We start from the raw sequence: 24,348 nt of genomic DNA on the forward strand, positions 1-24,348 counted from the left end.
ATGTGACGTTTGTATTACCTTATTTACTCACCAGTGGATAATGTGGCCGGAGTTTACCAGTGTACCGATAACCTGCCCATGGGTCAGTGTTAATATCACCTTCTAGAGTCCAGGAAGACACTTCTCGCTTTGCCTTTTCATCTTCTGCATGATGGATGGATGAGAGAAAAGGAGAGAGAAAAACAAATGCCTCAGTGGTCAAGCTACTGACTGAGCAGCAGCACACTTTATCTCTTACTTGAACGCTACACACCAAACAGGCACAAAAATTCAGCCAGCTCTCATCTTAACCTCTATCACCAAAGCAACTGCTTTCTTGCGATGTTCACAACCCTATGATACCTCAAATATCTAAGTGTCTTGGGAGAAAAAGCCCAAGCTAACCATACTAGAACTTTTTATACAATATCAACTAGGAACAGCTCATAGTAGAACTCCTTTTCTCAAGTAAATGCTAAATGTATTCTCTCTACAATAGCAATTTACAGGAAGCCCATTTTGAAACACAAAATCTGAACCTAGGCAAAATTTCTGAAATCATGTATTACAAATGAATTCTGTGCTCTTACTAAAAGGACAGATTCTAAATAACCCCAAAGCAAATTTAAAATAAAAGAAAAAATTAAAATTCCCACTTAGTTGATAAATATTTCAAATTGTTTTAAAAATTTTATGAGCATCAGGCCCTGGCTGGTGTAGCTCAGTGGATTGAGCACGGGCCTGCAAACCACACAATTACAGTTCGATTCCCAGTCAGGGCACATGCCTGGGTTGCAGGCCAGTTCCCACGAGGGGACTCACAAGAGGCAACCGTACATTGTATTTCTCTCCTTCTCTCCTTCCTTCCTCCCTAAGATAAATAAATAAAATCTTAAAAAAAAATTTATGAGCATCATTTGCCTTTTTTCTAGGACAGGAGTAACAGGAGGCAGGAAAAGGTAAAAATAAGGGGATGGAACAATCAATAGAAAGTTACTGAAAACTCAGTAGAAAATTTTAAGAATCACAACCCACTGTCCCCTTACCAGGTTAGTCACTAATACATAATATTGTATTTACTGAAATGCACCTAAAGCCCGTTTTCACACAGAACAGACTATGGTATCTGACATCAGCAAACTGACTGCACCTCTAACTACAATGTAAAATATAAAAACTAATAAATAGAACCTTAAATAGCAGGAGTTAAAATGCCTCCTTGAGTAAGTATTGACCCATATATCTCCCAAGCACATTCATCTTTTCCTGATTACTGCCATGTTATCACAAGTTTTAAAAATCAGGCTTCTAATTTTAGAAGTGTATGAGGAAAAATACAACTCCCCTTTAAAACAATCTACTTAAAATACGAAATTAAGAAGAGATGACATCACACTAAATTAAGCTGGTGAGGAATGGTCAAATGGATGAAGGTGGTCAAAAGGCACAAAACTCCAGTTATAACAAACGAGTCCTGGGGATGTATTGTACAGCATGGTGACTGAAGTCAACAAACACAACAAAGACAATCTAGTTAAATCTCCTCCTCTTACAGATAACAAAACTGAGTTAAGGAGGGTCATGCGGGCAGAGATGTGGGGATGCAAAAATGCAGCCACAGAAAAGAAAAGAAGAGCTCTTCTGTGCCTCTGAAATTTTAAATATCCTCCTCCCCTCTGGAGTTCAGGAAGCCACTGTGAATACTGTCCGTAGGAAGACTATCTCTGGTCCCAGGACAGAGATGGGCTGCCCAAAAATGGGCTGCCTTCACTGCCGCAGGGTCAAACATTACAGAAAGTTAGAAATGCAGGCTCACTGAGGACTGCTTCAGTTATGCACTGCATCAAGTGCTTTTGCCTGAAACATGAACCTCAAGAATAATTTTCACCTGAAACCTGGAAGAGACTAACAATTAAGATGCAGGCTTTTTGCTTTAACACACTCCTAGGGAGGGAGCAAAGAGAAGGAAGTAAAATTTTTCAAACCTTCCTGCTGATCTGCATTCCACGCCTTCCACAATCTACTTTCAAAAGAAAACCGAAAGACCTCCAACAAATATATAACCAAAAAGCTACCTAGGTGAAACTGAAATATGGCAAGTTCTTTTAGAATAAACATTTCAAAAGTCAGTTCATTTACATTTTAGGATCAATTTGATCTGAGCCCTAAATGGTAGACACATAATGGACATGTAATTAATCTGAACTGGACTGAGGGTTGGTAGCAAAAATTCCAAATTCAATGATCTTTTTCAAAAAGCTCTGAAAACACAAGGCAGTATAAATAAAAACCTGCAATCTGTCTCTCAAACATGTGTATGAAATTGGGCCAGGTAAGCTAGAGGTAGTGTCAGAGAGTAAATGCTATGTCCATAGTCTGGCTCAAAGTACATCACATCCAGGCTTTAGTCTTTAAAAGAATTTGTGAAGGATGCTTCTTCCAGTCAGCTGACATAAAATAATTGCATATATCAAGTTTTGCCTAGGACTGGATCATCTAATGACAATTCTGACTCAGTGCTTCCAGAGATGACTAGTAAGTAGTATGGGAGCACCTATTGTAACTATACGTATGTTAAGCTCTTTCCATGGATTTGTTCGTTTAATTCTCAGAAAAGACTTAAAATTTCTGCAGTTTGGAGGTCAAGTTCAAAGCAATGCCTGCTTGCAAAGCTTGGTGGAACCAGATCTGAAACATTACATAAAACCTTATATGCAATCCAAAGATCAAGCACATTTGTTTGGAGGGTAGAGAAATGGAATAAAGCATTATTTAGTTTTCATGTTGTTTTTTTCTTCCAAGAAGTTTTTAGCTTCTACATTTCCCACACTACTCTTGCCACCCCCCTTTCTATTTTCTCCCAGTCTATGCTACTTATTCTCTGTACCTCTTCCCTCTCTCTCTTCCTCCCACTTCCCTGTTGCTAACCCTCCATGTGATCTCCATTTCTGTGGCTCCGCTCCTGATCTAGCTGCTCTTGATCTAGCTGTCTGCTTAGTTTGCTTTTGTTTTAGGTGTGGTTGTTAAAAACTGTGAGTCTGCTGTCCTTTCACTGTTCATACTTTTTATCTTCTTTTTCTTAGATAAGTTCCTTTAACACTTCATATAATAAGGGCTTGGTAATGATGAACTTTTTTTTCAAGAAGTTTTTACAGCATATGTTTTGGCTGCTCAAAAAACAACTGTCAAATGCTTCCACCTTTTAATTTAGGAAATGGGAGACAAAGAAACACACTGTAAGAGGTCTGTCCAGAAAGTATCCATCCATGTAATATGAAAAATTGACATTTATTGAAGAAGATAAGAAACACTGTACACAGGGCAATGACACCTCGGTAGGCACCTTCAGACCTCACACAGTTTCCCCAGGGGCCATCGGCTGCCCTGTCACATTTTCTTGATTCTCATCGATGGTCTCAAATCTCTTTCCTTTAAAAGGTAATTTTAGTTGTGGGAAAAGCAAGAAGTCACTGGATGCCAAATCTGGGCTGTAGGGAGGTTGGGTCACCTGTGTGATTTGATGTTTTGCCAAAACACTCTGCATGAGATGTGATGCATGAGCAGGCGCACTGTGATGAAGCTGCTAATCACCAGTTGCCCACAGCTGCAGCCTTCTGAATCATCCGAACAGTTTCCAGAGGAATGTTCAAGCTTAATGCAAACTTTAATGCAGATTTGTTGCTCTACTCGCTCAGTCATTTTGAAAGTGACGACCACACAGTATACTCAACAGCACCTACCATCCCCAATGACTAGTACAGTGGTGGTATCATTGTTCAGGCAGGTGGATTACCTGTCCACTCTCCTTGGCTGCCAGTCTATTCCCCATCAAGTTGCACAAACCACTCTCCTTATAGTAACAATGGCTGGATTTTCTTCTGGACAGACTATTCTACACACACACACATATACACACACAGTCTGGAACAAATAACACCCTTTTTATTACAAAATTACAAGCATCTACTTCTGTAACATAACAATATCACACTCAAACACACCATATGACATTTTAGGTGAAATGTTCAAAATCAAACTATAAATTATTATACCCATATTATTACCCTACCAACCACATTCAAGCAGGTATATATTACTTCTACTGGACCCTGTATATCAGTGATACATGACAAGAACGCAGAAAAACAGAGCATTAAGATATGAAAGTGCCACAACTTTTAGAGATCAGACTAAAAGCAAATGCTACTATGTACACTCTGGCAGGAAACATGGCATACGAAATCTGCACCCCTGCCCCGGAAACAAAAACAGCTGAAAGATGGCAGCACAGGAAAACACAGCCCACCTCCTCACACAATCACATCTGAATGACAACTAAATTCTAGAACAACCATCATTCAGACTGTGAGATCTCAAGCTGAATGGAAGTCCTACATCCACGAATTAAAGAACAAACTACATCATGACTGGCAAGAGGGGCAGAGATGCAGAATAGGCTGGTCCCACACCCTCGTGTGGGGAGGCAGGGACATCTTAGGAGTGAAGCGTTCCAGCCCCACAACAGTCCCCCAGTCCAGGGTTGTAGTGCCAGGGAGATAAATCCTAATAACTTCTGCTTGTAAAAGCCAGTGGGGGTTGAGGCTTTGGATGACAGAAACTGAGGGAGTCCTTGGAAGTTCCTTTTAAAGGACCCACACAAAGACTTACTCAGACGTCCAGCGCAGGTGCAGCAGAGTGAAAAGCACCAGACACACACAGGGAGGAAATGAATGCCCAGCATCAGGTTGAGAGCTAGAGGTTACCTTTCTCTCAGACAGAAGTGCTGGCAGAGGTCACTGCTCCTTTTCCAAGCCCTCCCCTCACAGAGCAACAGAGCCAGCAGGTGGGCTTCTTTTCAGAGACTCAACCAACCTGGATCACACTGTTTACCCCATTCTGCTCATTCCCCGAGGCCTTGCATCACCCAAGGTGCACAATAACCCAAGTTGTTTCTGGAGCCTTTTCCACATGAATGGTTTGTCCTGGCCCATGCTTCAGATCTGCCGAAATTCTTTCAAACAAGCAGCACCTGGCTTCAGAGAGCTGCATATCTCTTGCCAAGTTGCCCCAGGCCTGGCACTAGCAGCAGCCGACTATTTCACAAATTGGTCTGCCCTGGTACCTCCAAGCCCAGAGTAAGTAGCAGCCATTTGTAGACAGCTTTGTAGCTTATGCTGTGTGACTCTGGACAGAACTCAGGTGGTTGCTGACCTTGAACGTGCCGAGAGCAATCAAGGATGAACTGTAAAAGGGGATGGGTGTACGCATGCACATAGTGGGCATACCTTGTGTATCCAGCTTGGGTAATAGGGGAGGCTGTGCCACTAGGCCCTATAAGACAAGTACTACATTAGGCCATTCTATCAACCCTGGGAGATGTAGCAGCTCTACCGAATACATAGAAACAAACACAGGGAGGCTGCCAAAACGAGGAGACAAATAAACATGGCCCAAATGAAACAAGGCCCTGCTCCAGACAGTCGTTGGCAAATGAAAGGATATAAAGACAGAACAAAATAAAATGGAGACAAGCAAGCTACTGGATGCAAAGTTCAAAACACTGGTTATAAGGATGCTCAATGAACTTAGAAAAAGATCAGATGAACTCAGAGAGAACTTCAACATATAAAAGGACCAGTTAGAAATGAAGGACACACTAACCGAAATGAAGAACAATTTACAGAGGATCAACAGTAGAGTGGATTAAGCTAAGAATCAAATCAGCATTTAGAATACAAGGAAGGAAAAGACAACCAATCAGAACTGCAATAAGAAAAAATAATACAGGAGAAAAGAGGATAGTGTAAGGAGCTTCTGGAACAACTTCAAGTGTACCAACATTTGCATTATGGGGGTGTTGGAGGAAGAAAAGAGACAGCAAGAAATTGGAAACCTATCTTAAAAAATAATGAAAAGAGCTCTGGCTAGTGTGGCTAACCAGACTGAGTGCCAAAGGGTCACTGGTTCAATTCCCAGTCAGGGCACAGGCCTGGGTTGCGGGCCAGGTCCGTGGTTGGGGGCTTGCAAGAGGCAACCACACATTGATGTTTCTCTACCTCTCTTCTCCCTCCCTTTCCCTCTTTCTAAAATAAACGAATAAAATCTTTTTAAAAAATGAAAGAACATTTCCGTAACTTGGTGAAGAAAACAGACATACAAGTTCAGGAAGTGCAGAGAGTACCAAAGTAAGATGATCTCAAAAAGGCCCACATCAAAACACATGATAATTAAAATGCCAAAGGTTAAAGACAAAGAGAGAATCTTAAAAGCAGCAAGAGAAAAGCAGTTAGTTAGTTACCTATAAGGAAGCCCCCATAAAACCATCAGCTGATTTTTCAAAAGAAACTTTGCAGACTATAAGGTAGTGGCAAGAAATAGTCAAAGTGATGAAAAGCAAGCCCCTACAACCAAGATTATTCTACCCAGAAAGGCTATAATTTAGAATCAAAGGACATATCAAGAGTTTCCCAGGCAAGTAGTAACTAAAGGAATACATCACCATCAAACCAGGATTATATGAAATGTTAAAGGGCCTTCTTTAAGAATAAAGTTAAAAATACGAACAATAAAATGGCAACAAATACATATCTATCAACAATAAATCTAAACAAAATAAACAAAGAAGCATAACAGAAACAGGATCATAGATACAGAGAACATTTTGAAGGTTGCCAGATGGGGAGGGGGTTGGGGGTGTCAGGTGAAAAAAGGTGAAGAGATTAAGAAGTACAAATAGGTAGTTACAAAATAATCATGGGGGTGTAAAGAACAGTATAGGAAATGGAGTAGCCAAAGAACCTATATTCATGATCCATGACATGGAATAACGGGGTGGAGATTGCCTGAATGAGTGGGGTGACTGGGTAGAGGAGGTCAAAGCAGGGAAAATTGGGACAACTGTAATAGCTTAACCAATGAAATATAAATAAAAAATAAAGAAAAAAACAACTGAAAAGTATTCTCAAAATGTGAAGAAAATAACAGAAACTGGATGAACTATAGGGGAAGATAATAGTTTTATTGAACAGAGCTTTCTTTTACTTCGGTCAGTATAACTTTCCAGAAGTCCACATACTCTTCACAGAAATTTTAAGGATTAACTCGACAAATTCTGTGACCCACACCAATGCCACTGCATCTGCTCTACCTGGGCAAACTCAAGCAGCAGCTTGAGACCACTGTGCAGCATGGTGCAGCAGGACCCCAGCACTACCTGCACGAGGGGATGCAACTCAGACTGACCACCGGGCACAAGCTGGAGTCCACCCAGAGGATGCAGAACAAGCAGGCCCTGCTCCAGGCAGTCAATGGCAAAGAAGGAAGGGGGCAGTTTCAACACGCAGTGCCTCAAGCTGGCCTACATCCCTCATGTTCCAGAAGCACCTGGTCTTTGTAAACTGTACATTGCAGCTAATATATGAATGTGGCTGGTGTATTCAGTGAACCCTCTGTCACTGGTGTCTAGGAGCATGTCTCCTTGGTCCAGAGCGAAAGCCAAGGCTGTTGCGCAGTTTGCTCAACTCCACCCAGTTCAACCCGGCAGCTCTGCACTGTTCGTGGATTGAGGTAAACGTGCCATCAGATGGTGGTCACAGACAGAGAAAATGCACAGGAAGCACTGGGTCCCTCTTCCCTATTCCCGGAAGCTGCTCTGCTTGGTTTATTAGTTCTGAATATACTCTACACCTGACACTCTATGCCCGAGTGTCTGGAGGACAGGTGGCAAACACAAGGCCCGTGGGCCAAATCCAGCCCTCCACCTTGTTTTATTTGGCCCGCCTGGTGTTCTACCTGGTGGCAGCGCCAACCTCTTACTTCAGTGTTAAGGAGTAGTTACTTTTATAGTCCTCAAATTACATTTGACCCTTTGAAGACAACCATGAGGTTAATGTGGCCCCCAGTGAAAATGAGTTTGACGCTCCTGGTCTAGAGCATTTACAAAAACAGAAGAGGGACACCAAAATTGGATTAATTACAATTAACTATTTTTAATCTCTCCCAAATATGCACCAAGGCATCAGTATTATATGTCTTTAAGGGTCTTAAAATTTTTTTAAGATTTTATTTATTTATCTTAGACAGTAAGGAAGGGGAAAGAGAGAGAGAGAAATACCAATGCATGGTTGCCTCTCATTTGTCCCCTGCCGGGAACCTGGAACCAGGAACCGGGAACCGGCAACCCAGGCATGTGCCCTGACTGGGAATCGAACCGAGATCGTGTGGTTTGCAGGCCCGTGCTCAATCCACTGAGCTACACCAGCCAGGAGGGTTTTATAATTTAACTGTATTTACTATAACAAAAAATAAATCCTGCCTTTGATTCATTTATTTAACACACACTTGAAATTTTCCTAAGGCTTGATTAGTTTTTTCATTCAAGGAAATTCCAGGTTCATATAGTTTCACTGGTGAACTCTACCAAACATTTAAGGAAGAAACAATACCAACTCTATATAATATCTTCCAGAAAAACAGAAGAGGAAACACTTCCCATTTTATTGGAAATAAAATTAATGACAAAACCAGCAAAAGATATTAAAAGCAAATTACAAACCAATATCCTGTAGGAACAAAGATATAAAAGTAGCCCTCCTTAATTAGAGATCAGTACACATTACAGGTTAAAAGAAGAAAACACCTACAGCATATCATCTTAATGATGTGAACTGACTGATGTTATCTTACTACTACTATAAGGTGGTATTTTTACATGACGCCTGCCTAACCCAACATTATTTCCCCATCCCTTTCCTAATTCTCTTCTTAGTTCTGGAGATCACCTTTCCCCACACAGTCCCTCCTCCATAGCTGTCATCTTCAAGGATGCAGTCAGGATCAATCTATTATGTTAGAAAACATACAGGGGTGGCAACTGTCTCTATTCAACACAGCCCAAAGGAATTGAGAATATTAGGCTCACCCCCCCAAAGAAAATTATCCCAAGAAATCCAAAAGGGCACCATACTAAATACCATAGTGCAAGTAAAGCCCAAACAGCCTCAGTTTAATGACATAATAATTATATTCTTTTCACTTAGGGCAAATCATGTTTAATTCTCTTATAGTTTTTAATGAAATAACTCTACCTTTAGCAATGCTACATTGAAGAAGCAGGCACACTTCAGCGAGCTAGCAAATGCGTGGGACAGAGACCCATTCTAAGCTCTTTTCTGAACACACTGCTTCCCTTCAACCCTTCACTCACTTAGTGCTTTAAAACTACCCAATTATAAAATGTTAATTGGCTCAAAGAGCTCCAAAAATACCAAACACATGAGAAATACAGTATTTAGTATATGCGTGAATAAAATTAAATGGCATTACTTACACCAATCTTTATATTTGATTTGAGGTAAGAAATTCTATCATTTCATTTTTCCTGATCTCTAACCACATTTCCTCCAACAACAGCCTAGCATTTCTATTAAATGCAGACTTTGCCTTACACCACCACAGAAAATATCTTTTTAAACTGTTGATATAAAACAATCTACCAAAGTTTATTAAATCAGAAAATTCCTTAAAAAATATACAAGTAGCCCTGGTTGGTATGGCTCAGTGGATTGAGCACTGGCCTTTAAACCAAAGGGTCACAAGTTCAATTCCCAGTCAAGGCACATGGGTGGGTTGTGGATCAGGTCCCCAGTTGGGGGCACAAGAGAAGCAAATCACACATTGATGTTTTTCTCCCCCTCTTTCTCCCTCCCTTCCCCTTATTCTAAAACTAAATAAAATCTGTAAATAAATATATATATGCATATGTGTGTGTACACACACACACACACACACATAGATAATTTTAAAAAACCAAGATCAGTAAGCTGAAACAGAACTCTTATACCAAGGACCATGATGTTGCCAAGCCTTCATCTATCAGGATGAAAATGCCAAAAGAAGAGAGACCTCCTTGTCAATTTTCAGATAACTGTGATGGGTTGTCTGCCATAAGCCAGGCACAATAATGACATGAATTTACAAGATGAAAGTCAAGACAGGAGAGGCCATTTCAATTGAAGACATATCTCTGTGTGTGACAAATAGCTACTAAGCAGTGGCCAGTAGTTTCACTTTGCATTGTGTCACAAAGTAACTTCAAAAGAACAAATTAGCCCTGACTGGTGTGGCTCACTTGGTTGAGCGTCCTCCTACAAAGCAAAAGGTCACTAGTTCAATACCCCATCAGGGCACGGGCCTGGACTGCAGGTTTGGTCCCCAACTGTGGTGTGTACAAGAGGCAACCGATCAATGTTTCTGTCTCACGCCAAGGTTTCTCTCCCTCTCTTTCAAAATAAATAAAATCTTTTTTAAAAGGTTAAAAAAAGAACAAATTAAACATTAGACTGCAAGTAATAATATTAAATGACCTAAACCTCCCCTCAAACCAAAAGTAGTATGATTTTGAGTTGAAAAGCTATTGAAATTCAAATTAAACAAAAGCAAAAGCATCAGACTAAATGAAGCCTACAATGTACGAGCATTTCTAGCAAAAGAAAGAGAGCACCAAAAAATTAGACTTTTCAGGTATTGCCCAAGCAAGATCCATCTATTCCAACAACAATTTTGTGTTTCCATGTCACATGTCATAGAAGATCAGCAAAGATATTACTCAGCCATATTTTGTTTACATGATTACACACCACAAAGAATACAAAATATGTTCAAGTTTTAGCTTTTGGGTTACACTCTCAGAATATTAAAATATGCATTTTCTGAATATTCAAATATACACTTTCAGAACTGAAGAATTCTTATCTTTTACACAAAGCCACTTCTAAGACATACGGTATAGAGGTGTGTGATTTCACTTACTTGCTTTCTTATGTAGTAACTTGTGAGTAGCCCAACTTCCTTTAAAACATTCCTAAAAGAGCAAACATGAAAATTAGTGTCAGACCTTCCTTAATTAGGAGCATCTTAAAGAATGATGTATATAAGAAATGGTTATTAAGAATTTCATTTGCAAAAAACAAATCTCTGATTTCACTAAACGCTGAGAAAAGTTCAAGAAATGACACCTGCTTAAAAATTCATTTCAAAAAGCAACCTAAACTTCACATTACTTCAAATAAATAAGAAACATTAGCCTGTATTATAAGTAGCAGTCACAGGTAACATTTCAATTTTATGTTGCCAATTATATTGAAAAGTTTTTTTTAAAATCATGAACCAATTAATTGTTTTTTTTTTAAAGACAAGGAAAATGGTGCAGCTTCTTCCATTACTATAGCAGCCACACCCACTTCGTTTACCATGTGCTGACAGCTCTACTAGACAGTGCCCCATGAAGGAAGTGACCGTGTAAAGTGTCCCAACGTGCCCCAGAGACAGGCGGAGGGCCCAGCACACAGTAAAGCTTCAGTGAATACTTGCAAATTAATCAAATGGATGAATGACTAGAAAGGCTAAGCTTTTCATTTAAGAAACTATGTTCACGTAACATATTCTAGACACTAGCAAGAAGTACTAAACTAGAAAAATAAGTTCAAGTAATAAATTGAATTAAAATAAACTCAAGCAATAAATACTTTTAATGCTTTCATTTTTAGAGTATCTCCTTCAAAGAATTTAAAATTACTCAAGTACAGTAGTTCCCCTTACTACAGTTTCACTTTCTGGAGTTTTAGTTACCTATGGGCAACTGCAGTCCAAAAACATTAAAAGAAAAATCCCAGAAATAAACAATTTGTAAGTTTTAAATTGTGCTTCGGTGTGAGTAGCATGATGAAATCCCATACAGTCCTGCCCAGGACATGAATCACGTCTGTGCACATCCTTTGTCCAGCACATCCACACGTTCTACACTGCCCACCTGTTATTATCTTAGTAGCTCTCTCAGTTAATCATACTGGCTGTTACAGTATCACAATAATTGTGTCAAGTACCCCTTATTTTACTTAATAAAGGCTCCAAAGCACAAGAGTGATGCTGGCAATTTCAATATGCCAAAGGGAAGCAATAAACTTTATCATGGGTATATGTGTATAGGAGAAAACACAGTACAGGTAGGGTTCAGTACTATCCGCGGTTTTGGGCATCTACTGGAGATCTTGGATCCTACCCTTGCTGGTAAGGGGGGACTACTATAAATCATTACAAATACTAAGAAAATTCACAAAGTCCTATAAATGTTTTGACTCTACAAACAGGAAAGAGTAAGTCATGGATAAAAGCTAAGAGAAAACAGAAAACGAAGCATCCCTAGAACCATTTAGTAACCAGAGCACATTACACTGGTGATGCTAAGGCCGCTCTCCTTAGGCTTACCCCAGGCCTCTGAGAGGTCACTTTCCCCCCAGGCCCAGGGTCTCCACTGTTTCCCCTTTACTTTCACTCTCCTGGTATCCTCATATCCTGCAGCAGTGAAGTCAAGAAAATCCAGGTCATATTTATTCCCTCCTACTACAACGTCAATAGAATCCAAGTGTATAAAAAGACATCCTTAGATTTTTTTTCATGACTGAGACTATAACTGAGTTCCCTCTTTTGGGGAGGATGTGAAGGTGGTGGGCAGAATAATAGTGACCCAAAGATGTCCATGTCCTAAATCCTCAAAAACCTGTGACTCTGTCAGGTTACCAGGACAGTGATGGGGAATTAAAGTTGCTAATCAGCTGACCTTGAGATGGGGAGATTATATTGTTTTATTTAAATGAGCCTGGGGTAATCACAAGCATCTTTAAAAATGAACTTTAAAAAGCGGGAGGTAGGAGTCAGAGAAACGTAATGATGGAAGCTGGGTCAGAGAGGTAATTACATTACCGGCTTTGGAGATGGAGGAAGGGAACCTGGAGTCAAGGAACACATGCAGCCTCTGGAAACTGAAAAGGGCAAGTAACAGACTCTCCTTAGGGCCTACAGAAAGGAATGCTGACCTGCCAATGCCTGATTTTAGCCCGGAGACCTGTGTCAGACTTCTGAGTCCCAGAACTGTAAGATAATAAATCTGCTGCTTTAAGACATCAAGTGTGTGGCAATCTGTTATGGCAGCTACAGGAAGGAAAACAGTTGTCCCTGTTTGTTGTCAAATTGCAAAACCACTCACAACTAATTGCTCTCCATTCAAGAATTATAGGAAATTGGTAGAAAAACAAATATTTATGCCATAAGAGAGAGCTTTCAATTATGATTAATCGAAAAGTCCCAAGAACAAAAATAAGTGATTTCTTCAGTATGACCATATCTACTACAGAATAAGAAAGGAAAAATCAATGTTGATCTACAATCTGAAGACAACCATAAGCTACTGTTTACTGAATAGGTGCACTATACACCAATATTTCATTTCATCCTCACAAAAATTCTGCAAGGCAGAGGACATTATCCCCATTTTACAAATGACAACACTTAAGCAGAAACAAGCTTGACAATCACATAATAGAACCATACCTGGCAAAACCCACATTACTGCACTAGAAGTAATGCTTTCTAATTGCTTTACAGTGTATGGATATATGTGTGTTTGCAAGCACGCAATTCAAAGCATCAATTCAGCACTGAACTTAGAACCAGAAAACACAGTGTGAGTAAGCTCTACCATGTATTAGCTACACCACTGTAAGTGCTGAAGTATTATCTTTAAGTCTAGAGATTGGTTATTATGAACCATTCTCATGGATCCTCAATTGCCTCAAGTGGGGTTGATATCTCCAGGAAAAGATAATGTAGCAGACTACAAGAAATGGTGTACATAACCTACATGAAAGTGGTTGACAAAGTGTCTAGCACACAGCACGTATCAATATGGGAGCCTTTGACATCCCAGTGCTTATCACGATGTCTGGAACTAACAGGTTTTCTCAATTGGTTGGAGAATGAATGAAGACTACTGTGATCACATACACAAAAGATTACTAGTTGTCCGTGGAAATGTAAACTGTGTTCATTACCCACTAGAACAGACTGCAAACTGCCTACTCCATAGCCATTCTTCCCTTTTCCTCAACAGCAACAGAATTCTGCCAGTGACGTTGTAATGCGCCCTGCTGAAAACATTCCCAGCCTCCTTAATTACACCACTGGCCACGTGATCTAGTCTGGCCAACAAAATGCAAGTCTAGTTGTGGGTAGGGCTTCTGGAAAGCTTCTTAGAAATCAGGCACTATTTTCTACTCTTTGCCCTTTCCCTGGCTTCAAACAGGGAGATGCAGCCTGACACAGCAACAAGCACATGCCAAGAGGGCCGGGTCCTTAATGACTCTCCTCAGGGACTGGAGTGATGATGCAGCAGAGCCTCCTAGAGAGCACAGCCCTGCCCCCACCTTGATTTACATTCAATGAAACAGATTTTGGACTTCCAGCCTCCTGAACTGCGAGAGCATAAATCTGTTGTATTAAGCCACTCAGTTTGTAGTGATTTGTTATAGCAGCCAGAGAAAACCAATACAGTAACTGACCGGACATCAGGACACACTGGAAGAATAAATCCAATTAATGACTACAGTAAACCAGGGTGAAGGACTAATTACAGTCTTTCTGAAGCTTTTCTCACTTACATGCACTTATTTATGGAGTCCATTCCCAATTACTCATGGTAACTTATAAATGGGGCAAGCAAAGACGGATGACTTATTTTAAGAAACCTAACTTCAGCCAGCAATCTCAGTTTCTCCTCCTTGCCTTTCCAAGCTATTCTTCAGCAGATATGATTGACAAAAAGGCTGTGGCACTCTGGTATTTCACCCTTTTTTCCTTCTTCCAGGCTAGCCTGTGCCAAAGATGTTTATGGCAGCAAGACCATCCATCAGCAAAGGAAAGATCAGAGATGGGGAAGAAAAGAAGTAAAAGGGAAAGTTCAAAGTAGGTAGGTCCTAGAACCCCAGTTTAAGAGCCTGCCAGGTGGAGGCAAAATCCCACCAAAGCAGAAGGTTAGGCGCACCACTCCCCTTCGCTTCGAGGCCTTGACTCTATTGTTTCCTTAACACCAGACTATCAGCATACCAACTACATTTGGTACAATTTCCAATCAATTTTCATTACGTCAGCTTAGAACAAACCAAATAAATGTCTGCCCACTAACAACTATACAAGGCTAAGTGGTTTTACACATCTCTTAGGTCCTGATAGTTAACACTGCAGCACCACTATGAACAGTCAATCTTCCCTGAAAAACTTAAGGACTAATTTTTGGCCCAGTACATAAACTCCCTTACCCAAAATCCTAAACCATTTCAATTGTTAGGTAAGCACTAACAAAGTCTGTACCCTTAGCCTGGCAATCCCTTTTCCTGCCATAACTGAAATTAGAATATAAAGAAGCAGAAGAGCACAAAAAAATGAATAAAGAAAAACATGTTAAGAACAATACAGAAGTAACATCTGGACAGAGCAGGGTTAATGTACATGAACTCTTAGACACATTTCAGCTCCACAAAGCCTATAATTCCATTTTACAAGTAATTATGGAAGAGATTACAAATTCTCAGAAATGTTTAAATTACAGTAGGAATAAATATCTCAAAATAAAGTTAAGAAAATCTCCCCCAAATGGTGAGCAAAATTATAAGAAGTTAAAAATAAAGAGATGGTATTTTTGAAACAAAGGATTAAACCAACAAGTCTAACATCTGCATAACCACATTTCAGAAAGAAAATGGAGAGGAGAGATTAAAGAGATAACGTAAAAGTATTTCATAACTGAAAGACAGGAGTTTCTAGATGGAAAAGATCACCTAAGGATGAAAACCAACTTGCCCAAGGCACACAGTATGAAATGTCAAAATACCAAGAACAAGAGAAGACACAATAAGCTTACAGAGAAAAGGTAAGGAATAATATGCAAAAGATTGTGATTCTCAGTGGCATCAGATTTTCATAACATAAAAACTCTGAGAAAACCATTTGCAAACTAGAATTCTATATGCAATCAAACTGAAATTCAAGTGTCAAGGCATAGCATGACATTTTCAGATATATAGAATCTCAAAAATTTACCTCCCATACAATCTTTCTTAGGAAGCTGCTAGAGGAGATACTACATAAACAAAAGAATAAAACCAGATAGGGGCCCTGGCTGGTGTAGCTCAGTGGATTGGGCATGGGCTGTGAACCAAAGGGCCACCGGTTCAATTCCCAATCAGGGCACATGCCTGGGTTGCAGGCCAGGTTCCCAGTGGGGGCCACGTGAGAGGCAACCACACATTGAAGTTTCTCTCCCTCTCTTTCTCCCTTGCTTCTTTCTCCCTCTCTAAAAATAAATAAAATCTTTAAAAAAAAACAAAAGGGGAAAATATGATACAGACAACAGAGAAGTAAAGCGTATCTCTGGGATGAGATGCTTAAAAAAAGAGATGTAATGATGATTATTATGCAGCAAGCCCAGGCAGCAAGAAGTTCTGGCTGGAGGAGGTCAGATGGTTCTAAGAGACACATTTCCAAGATAAAACTGATTAAATGTCAAATGTGTTTTAAAAGTACTGAGAGAAGTTCTATACATCTGTGGGAGAGTTTGGAGATAAGTCAATAAGGGGCCAAAGGAAACTGTTAAAAAATGGAAAATAGGAAAGCGAGAAGGGAATTTATAAATTAGAAGCATAAATTTAACTAGGTATGTGAAATAATTTGATCAACTAACAAGTTACAAAAATCATTTTAATTATGGACATTCTGCCTCTATGACATTCAGACAGTAAACATAAGTGCAATCTAGAAGCATTTAAATTACTACACATTAAGATTCAACATAATATATTTTTTAAAACACAAGATCTGACCATAAAGTAACCAGCCATGCAATACAAAAAGGAGACATTTATTGAAGTTGCAAGAAACATTGTACATAGGACAATGATGCCCCAGTCCCCTTCAAATTAGGCACCTTGGAACCTTACACAGTTCTCCCAATCGCCATCAGCTGCCCCACTGTATTTTCCCGAATCTCACTGATGGTATGAAATCTGTTCCCTTTCAAAGGTGATTTTAGTTTTGGGAAAACACAGAAGTTTCAAGACACCAAATCTGGGCTGTAGCAGGGCTGAGTCACCTGGGTGATTTGATGTTTCACCAAAACACTCTGCACAAGATGTGTTGGATGAGTGGGTGCATTGTTGTAATGAAGCTGCCAATCACCAGTTGCCCATAACTACAGCCTTCTGCATCATCTAGACAGTTACCATGGAGGCATTTTCACAAGTAACACAAAATGTGATATAGATTTGTTGCTCTAGTAACTCCATCATTTTGAATGCAATGGCCACACATAACACATGCTCAATGTTGCCTAACCCCTACCCCCCGCCACTGACTAGTACAGTGAAGTTGTCACTGTTCACACATGCACATTTCAGACCACTCTCCATGGCTGCCAGGTTACATCGATTTCACACAAACCTTTCTCATTTTAGTAGCAATGGCTGGACTTCTTCTGTACAGATCTTGTATGTATGTATAGGAGACCATTCTGCGTGGCGTGGGTCCAGTTCCCACTTGGAGATGCACAGGACCCGTGCTCATGAATAGGTTCTCTCGTCGGGGATCAGGCCTGCATTGTACCTAGACTGTATGAGACTTGCTTTTGCTAAAACTCCCTCACCCTGAATTGAGACAGAAAGTACTGACTGTAACTTCCTAAAATCCATGCTAAAACTCCCCAGTATGGAGTGTAACCGGTTCAACCACTGTTCCCTTTGCATTTACTAATATCCTTCTGTGATGTGATTAGCAGCAGCATCTCCTTTGTTTTCTATAAATGGTAACCACCTAAAGCACACTTGTGCATAGTAAACGAGGACTATCATGTACCCAGAAAAATAAAGGCTGGTCACGGCAAGGGCCAAGGCCTTTTCTCCTCTTGAGAGAAAAGCTATGCTGTCCCTTTTCCTCCACAGGATTTGGTAGTCTGTGTGAATTCCTCGTGCCTCACCCACAATGTGGCAGACCCCATTAGCTGGGGTCTGCGTCATGTATGCCCACTGCTAAAGAAACCCCTTTTTAAAAGTTTATAGTATGAATTAACATCTAAAAAAACAGTTAAGTAATATTAAAAGGAAAACACAGAATTTTAAAACTAGAAGAAATTTACATTTTTATAGATGATATGGGGAGGGAGAAGATGGCAGCCAAGTAGGTGGAAGCTGAGTCCACTTACTCTAGTCCCCAACTCAGATTCTAGGCTGATCTTCTGACAAATAACCTGAACTAATGGAATCTTAGCTGATATGAAGTTATGAGCCAAGGAATACAGAAGACACTTTACACTGGGTTTTAAGGAGATTTTATATTATGAAGGGGAAATATCCCACGTGTGGTGGTGCCTATAGATGTGGAGACTGCCAAGAAATCACAGCTCTGTGGCTCCCTCCCCTCCCAGGGCAGAGGGGCCCCAGTTCCAAGTGGGGAGTCCACAGACCCAGGCCAGGAGTGACTTGGGAGGATGTGTGAGGTCGGGGAGACCCAGAACATGAACACTGTGAACGGCTCATCATCCATAGCTACAGCGCCAAATGCCAACCAGGAGACTGTCAGAGAGAGGGACTCTATCTGTACCTGGGTCGGGTGGAGGCAGGCTGCAACCAGCTTCGCCCATGAGAAACTTCTGGCTTTTTGGAGAGGTGGTGTGGACAGAAAACCAGACGGGGACTTGGTGCTACAGCGTGTGTGCAGGGACCCTGTGGGCAGCTGTCTTGCCAACAAAGGGAAAAGGCCGAAAGTGCGGTTTTCTCCCACTGAATATAGCTGGGCAGGGAGGTCAGAAAATTGCACAGCATAAGGGATTTCTGTCCATGACCATCATGACTAGCAAGCTGGGGTCTACACAAAATGGAGAGTTCAAAACTGTATCTGAAATGAGGACAGTGGGCTGGGAATTAGATGGACAAGAGTGAGCACCTGAGGTTATTTACAGCCAGGCAGAACCCCTTTCTCCTACAGAAATCAAACTTCTGGGAAGGGAAGGACTACCCAGCCCCCACCTGCTGAAGGATTGGCAGTACAGGCAGGACAGGCTCAAGAACCCCATGCAGAATACATATCCACAGGAGAAAAGCAGGAAGAGAATCTCCGAAGGAAGTAATTTTGAACTTCTCTCAGAGAGACAAAATATGCTGGTTCCTAGGGCCCTACTCTACCGAGGTCAGTAAGGCAGGAAGATCAGACACTGGTGCAGCAAGGGTAATCAGGACCCCACCCAGCATCGGCTCTCACACAGAGCTGCCAACAGCACCAAGCAGGAAAGAGCCGACCCTCTTACACAGATTAGCCCCTCCTTTGCAACAGACAGCTAGTTCACCAGAAGCCGCACATTACTGGGAATAAGCTGGGACAGACCATACAGGCAGTGTAGGACAACACAACCTGCTATCTTCCCAGAAGAATGAACAGTGCCAGGGGAGACCCAGGGATCCCAGACAGGGGTGCAATAGAAGCCCCCTCTAGTGGTAGGTGAACGTGACATACGCGGCGCTGCTAGAAGTTGGATGACCCGCCTCTGGACCATGAGCTGACAAAAAGCCAGATGCTGATGCAGACGGAGCAAAAGGTAAACACCGAACTGCTAAGAATTCCACCTCATTCTTCTTCAGAATTTGCGTTTTTTATTGTCTTGTATAGCTCTTTAACATTTCTTAGTTTTCTTCAAGTGTATTCCAACTAATTCACTATTTTTTGTCTCTTATTTTTCATTTAGATTTAATTTTTTTAACATATTTTATTTTTATTTCAAATATTACTTACATAGTACCCGTCCCTTGTCTTACTCCATTTAGTGTTCCTCCAGCCCTTGCTTATTTGAGTTTGGAATTTTATTTCTTCTCTTTCTTACCCTGGATTCTATTTCTTACTCTTATTATGGCTCCTCCCCTTATCCTCTCAAAATCCTTTTCCTTTACTGTAGACATCTCAAATTCTTTTTTCTCTTTCTTAGAATATTCTCTTCCAACCTTTATTAATCTTTGCTCATCTATCATTGTTATTGGCCTTATTCACAGGTGATTTTTCTTCAATTTTGTTCCTGTTCATTCACTATTTTTTTATTTTATTTCAAACCCTCTTCTTACTCCATTTCCATTACCCTTCCTTTTTTTGCTTACATTTTAACTTTTATTTTCTCCCTTTTGTCACCTTGTTTCTACTCTCTACTCTTATTATTTCCCCATCTTCACTCTCAAAATCATTTTTCCTTCCTTTAGTCATCCCCTATTCTTTGTTCTTATCTTATAATATTCTTAATCTCTTTCCACCTTTATAAATCTTTGGTCATTTGCTGTTGAAATTGCTACTGTGGTAGGGCGATATTTCTGCTGGTGTGGGTCTCATTGTCTGGGGAGTAGTGCTTTGTTAACCAGCACCTGCGCAGCAGCATACAAGATGTGGGGGGAATTGTGACTCTCAGCCAGCTGGAGTGCGGAACCCACCAGTGAAACGAGCCATCAGTAATCAGTATGGAATTCCCTCAAAACACTAAAAATGGAACTGCCCTTTGACCCAGCAATGCCATTGCTGGAGATATGCTCTAAGAATGCCAAATCACCAATTCAAAGGAATTTATGCACTCCTATATTTATAGTGGTGCTATTTACAATAGTCAAGTCCTGGTAACAGCCTAAGTGTCCATCAGTAAATGAGTGGATCAAAAAACTTTGGTACATTTACACAATGCACGACTATGCAGAAAAAAAGAGAAAAAAAAGAAGGGGGGGCAGAGAACAAGACAAAAAAGAGAAAGGAAAAGAAAAGAAAAAAAGAAGAAGACAGAACTCCTACCTTTTGCCATAGTACTCATAGAACTGGAGAATGTTACACTAAGTGCAATAAGCCAGTTGGCAAAAGACAAATACCATATGATCTCACCTATACGAGAAACCTAATGAACAAAATAAACTAATGAACATAATAGAACCACAGGCACGGAAACATGGAACAGACTGACAGTGACCAGAGGGGAGGGGGGAGGGGAAGGGGTAATGGTGGAAAGAAGGGGAACAGACAAGTTAAAGAGACCGTATGAATGACCCATGGACACGGACAACAGTGTGGGAACTGGCTGTGGGAGTGGGGGGTATGATGGCCAGAGGAGGGCAAAGGGGGAAAAACTGGGACAACTATAAGAAAATAAAAATAAAAAATTCCCCAAAATAAGATAAAATTTGCCAAGTCGCCAATTTCCCACTCAACAGTAACTCTATTCTGCTGTCATATATGTTATATAATAATCAACACCGATTTTAAAATGCTATTGTATTAATAACAGATGATTTTCAAAATAAATTTTATATTTTACAGACAATATATAAATGTTAAAAGCTTGCTCATGACCGTATGTAATACTATGTATGTCCAGATATTTAAATGCAATTTGAGACTGGAAAGTGAATATCTTTAGTGTGTAATGATACCATCTAGATTGAGTATCCATTTCACTGTATCAATTTCTGTAGTGTGATACTTAACTTTATTACATCAGTGAATCTTTTTATAATATTGGAAAAGAAACAATTCCCTTCCAAAAATACATTTACAAATAAACATATTGTTACAATTCTATTTATTTGTTTACTCATTCAAATACAGAGTACACATTATGACCACAGTACACTGTGCTAGGTGCAGAGCACGCAGCAGTGAACAATACAGACTCATTCTAGACAAATATCACATGGTTAATTATGCAATTAACTACACAGTTTATAAGTCACAAGGGCTAAAAACAAAAAATACACAGTGCTATCAGGAGAGGGTAAAGACAAGAGCTACCAATATAGGCAGGGGTCAGATCATGTTAATGATTCTGGTCTGTTCTAATAAAAACAGAAAGCCATTAAAGTATTTTAAACCAAAGAACAACCTGATAAAGACCTGAGTTCATGGCATCCCTGCCCTCTATTCACAACCCAATATTAAAGCTCCTTTTTCTAAATAATACACAGAATGGTCTTGAAGAACTCCATAAAACTGGTTTTTAATACAAGCTGTCCTTGCTTTACATAGTAGTCAAGAATTATAAAAATGACCAATCAAGATATAACCACAGAAAGCAATCTTCACAATCAATATAAAAATTACAAATATAAAATATTGAATGTCAACTACAACTAAAAAATAAAATGTAAAAAATTATAATTGGTACACGACCTTTAAGAAAATTTTTTATCAAAATGTTAAAAACTCCTTTACTCTCAGTTACAAATATACAGGGAAGTGGGGAAAAAAAGTAAAACTAATATTTGTTCAGTATACTGTAATTTAAAATATTACAATATCTAGAATTATAGTGTTTTATTTTTTTAAAAACTTATCAAGACTAGTTTGAACAATGTTTGCCTTCTTCACACCATATAACAGGAAACTGAATGAGCATCTTTTTTATACTTAGCAAACTGTCATACTCCTGGCTAGATTTGGAACAACTTCCAAATTTTATCCTTTACGCTTTCAATACCTCTGAGGACTCCTTTCATGTAAAGTTTTTGGTTGCAGTCACTTCCCCTGAGACACTGTCATCCTTGTCATCAAAACCATTTTTCCCATTTGTGTCAAAAGTCTGCCTCACAGAGGTCCCCTGGTTGCACATCCAGATGTGCATGGTGGGCAATGGCAATATTCCCACAGTCAGCTAATTCTTCTACAATTCCATCTTTGTTCAACTTAGATTTTACTTCCAGCATTATCAGTTACCATTCCTTTGCTGCACTGTCATCTTTGTTGGCCAATTCCTCCTTTTATTTATTAATTTTTGTAAAATGTCACATATGTTTATCACTGGGTAGCGAGAAAGTAACATAAGTACAGCCTTTCCCGTCTGCATGAGAACTGACTGGCAGATCACAGTGACCAATCACTGACGGGCTTTGAAAGAAGTGGAATGATGTGGTCACTAATCAAGGTGCACACGTGTGCCTTTTTGAAGTGGTGCAAGGACCAAAGAGCTATTAATAAAGCTTGTACTTTATGTAATTCCTCTATGTGGTTGAGAAATTGGTTTCGTTTAACTGAACTGTGGTAACTAAATTCATGCATAGCAAAACTGCAAAATAAGATATGCCTTTATGTAGCTGGCAACTTGACATAACCCATTTACAAAAAAACTTTTCTAAATAGATTATGTGAACAAAATGCTTTTGCATCACCCAGCATCTTTTTTTACCCTCACAAAAGCTGACACATTATTTCCTTAAAAAATAACATCTATATCCTAATTGATTCATTTAGAGAACACAAAAGTTTACACACCAATTTAAATCAAGAAGGAGAAGGATTACATATCAATTTAAATCAAGAAAGAAAGGGGGAAGGAACCATCAGAGAAGAAAGGTAGCAGAAGTATTTAAAATGTTACAAACAGCCATGGCTGGTGTAGCTCAGTGGATTGAGCGCGGGCCTGTGAACCAAAGGGTTCCTGGTTCAATTCCCAGTCAGGGCACATGCCTGGGTTGCAGGCCAGGTCCCTGGTGGGTGCCATTTGAGAGGCAACCACACATTGTTGTTTTTCTCCTTCTTCTCCCTCCCTTCTCCTCTGTCTAGAAATAAATAAATAAAATCTTTAAAAAAATTTAAATTGTTATAAACAATGAGTACCTTCATCTAATTGTAACACTACAAAAACTGCATTGCTCACTTATTACTAAGAATAACACATAATTCATAAAGAATTTATATGCAAAAACAACTCAAAACCCACCTTGTTTTTAGAACATTCCATTCCAGAACTGAATTGAGGGCAGTGGCTAGAATCATGGACTTGGAGGTCAGACAGACTTGTACGCTAGCCTGGTCATATTAACTGTAAGCCACTGGGGGGGCAAATCTTACTATCTCTAAGTTCTGCTTTCTCCAACTGTAATTAGAAAAAATTACTGTGTAACATGTGTGGCTAACATTAAACTGCTCAATTCTAATTATCACCATCTTCTTTACTTTAAGCATTTTAAATTCTAAATATTTATCTTTAACATGTGTGTAAATCCTGGCCCAAATTTCTTGGCTTATGAAAACTTAAGACAATTAGGCAGCTACTGATTACTGGCAACATTGTACCTTACTAGCACCACTGCCCACAGAAGCTGCATGCTGGGGAGGAAGATGCAAGAGCCCGGCAGAACCTGAAGTTCAAATGAGCTCCCCAGCCAAAAACATTACAGACCATCACAAAGAACAAAAGAAACTCATGGTATATTTCGGCACAACCTGTGACCAATCTTTGACAGAATAATAAGTTATGCAGACACAAAGGTAACCCGTAGAAAGCCAGGCTTTTTCTTAAAAACAGAAAAAATTACATAAAATGTAAAATGAGCAAAGACATCAGTAGCCACACTGCATAGGACACAAAAGTCACAGATTTACAGATTTGGGTCTATATAAACTATAAACTATAAAATGTGAACAGAATGCAGGGAGCAGCTATTTGAGGACTCTGAAAAGTGAACAACAGCAGGCAGG

At 39.8% G+C, this 24,348-nt stretch overlaps 1 protein-coding gene across 1 annotated transcript in view; it reads right to left on the bottom strand.

Moving 5' to 3' along the window:
• Positions 1-24,348, bottom strand: part of METAP1 (methionyl aminopeptidase 1) — an 81,180-nt gene that overhangs the window by 31,589 nt on the left and 25,243 nt on the right. The window contains exons 2-3 of the mRNA XM_037039124.1: positions 10,789-10,840; positions 32-144 (exon numbers count right to left, since the gene is read on the bottom strand). Of these exons, the coding sequence (XP_036895019.1) occupies positions 32-144; positions 10,789-10,840 (165 nt within the window). The remainder of the gene's footprint in view (positions 1-31; positions 145-10,788; positions 10,841-24,348) is intronic.

Source organism: Sturnira hondurensis, unplaced genomic scaffold (assembly GCF_014824575.4).
Source record: "Sturnira hondurensis isolate 20B ecotype Veracruz unplaced genomic scaffold, ASM1482457v3 Scaffold0025168, whole genome shotgun sequence".
NCBI classification, from domain to species: domain Eukaryota; kingdom Metazoa; phylum Chordata; class Mammalia; order Chiroptera; family Phyllostomidae; genus Sturnira; species Sturnira hondurensis.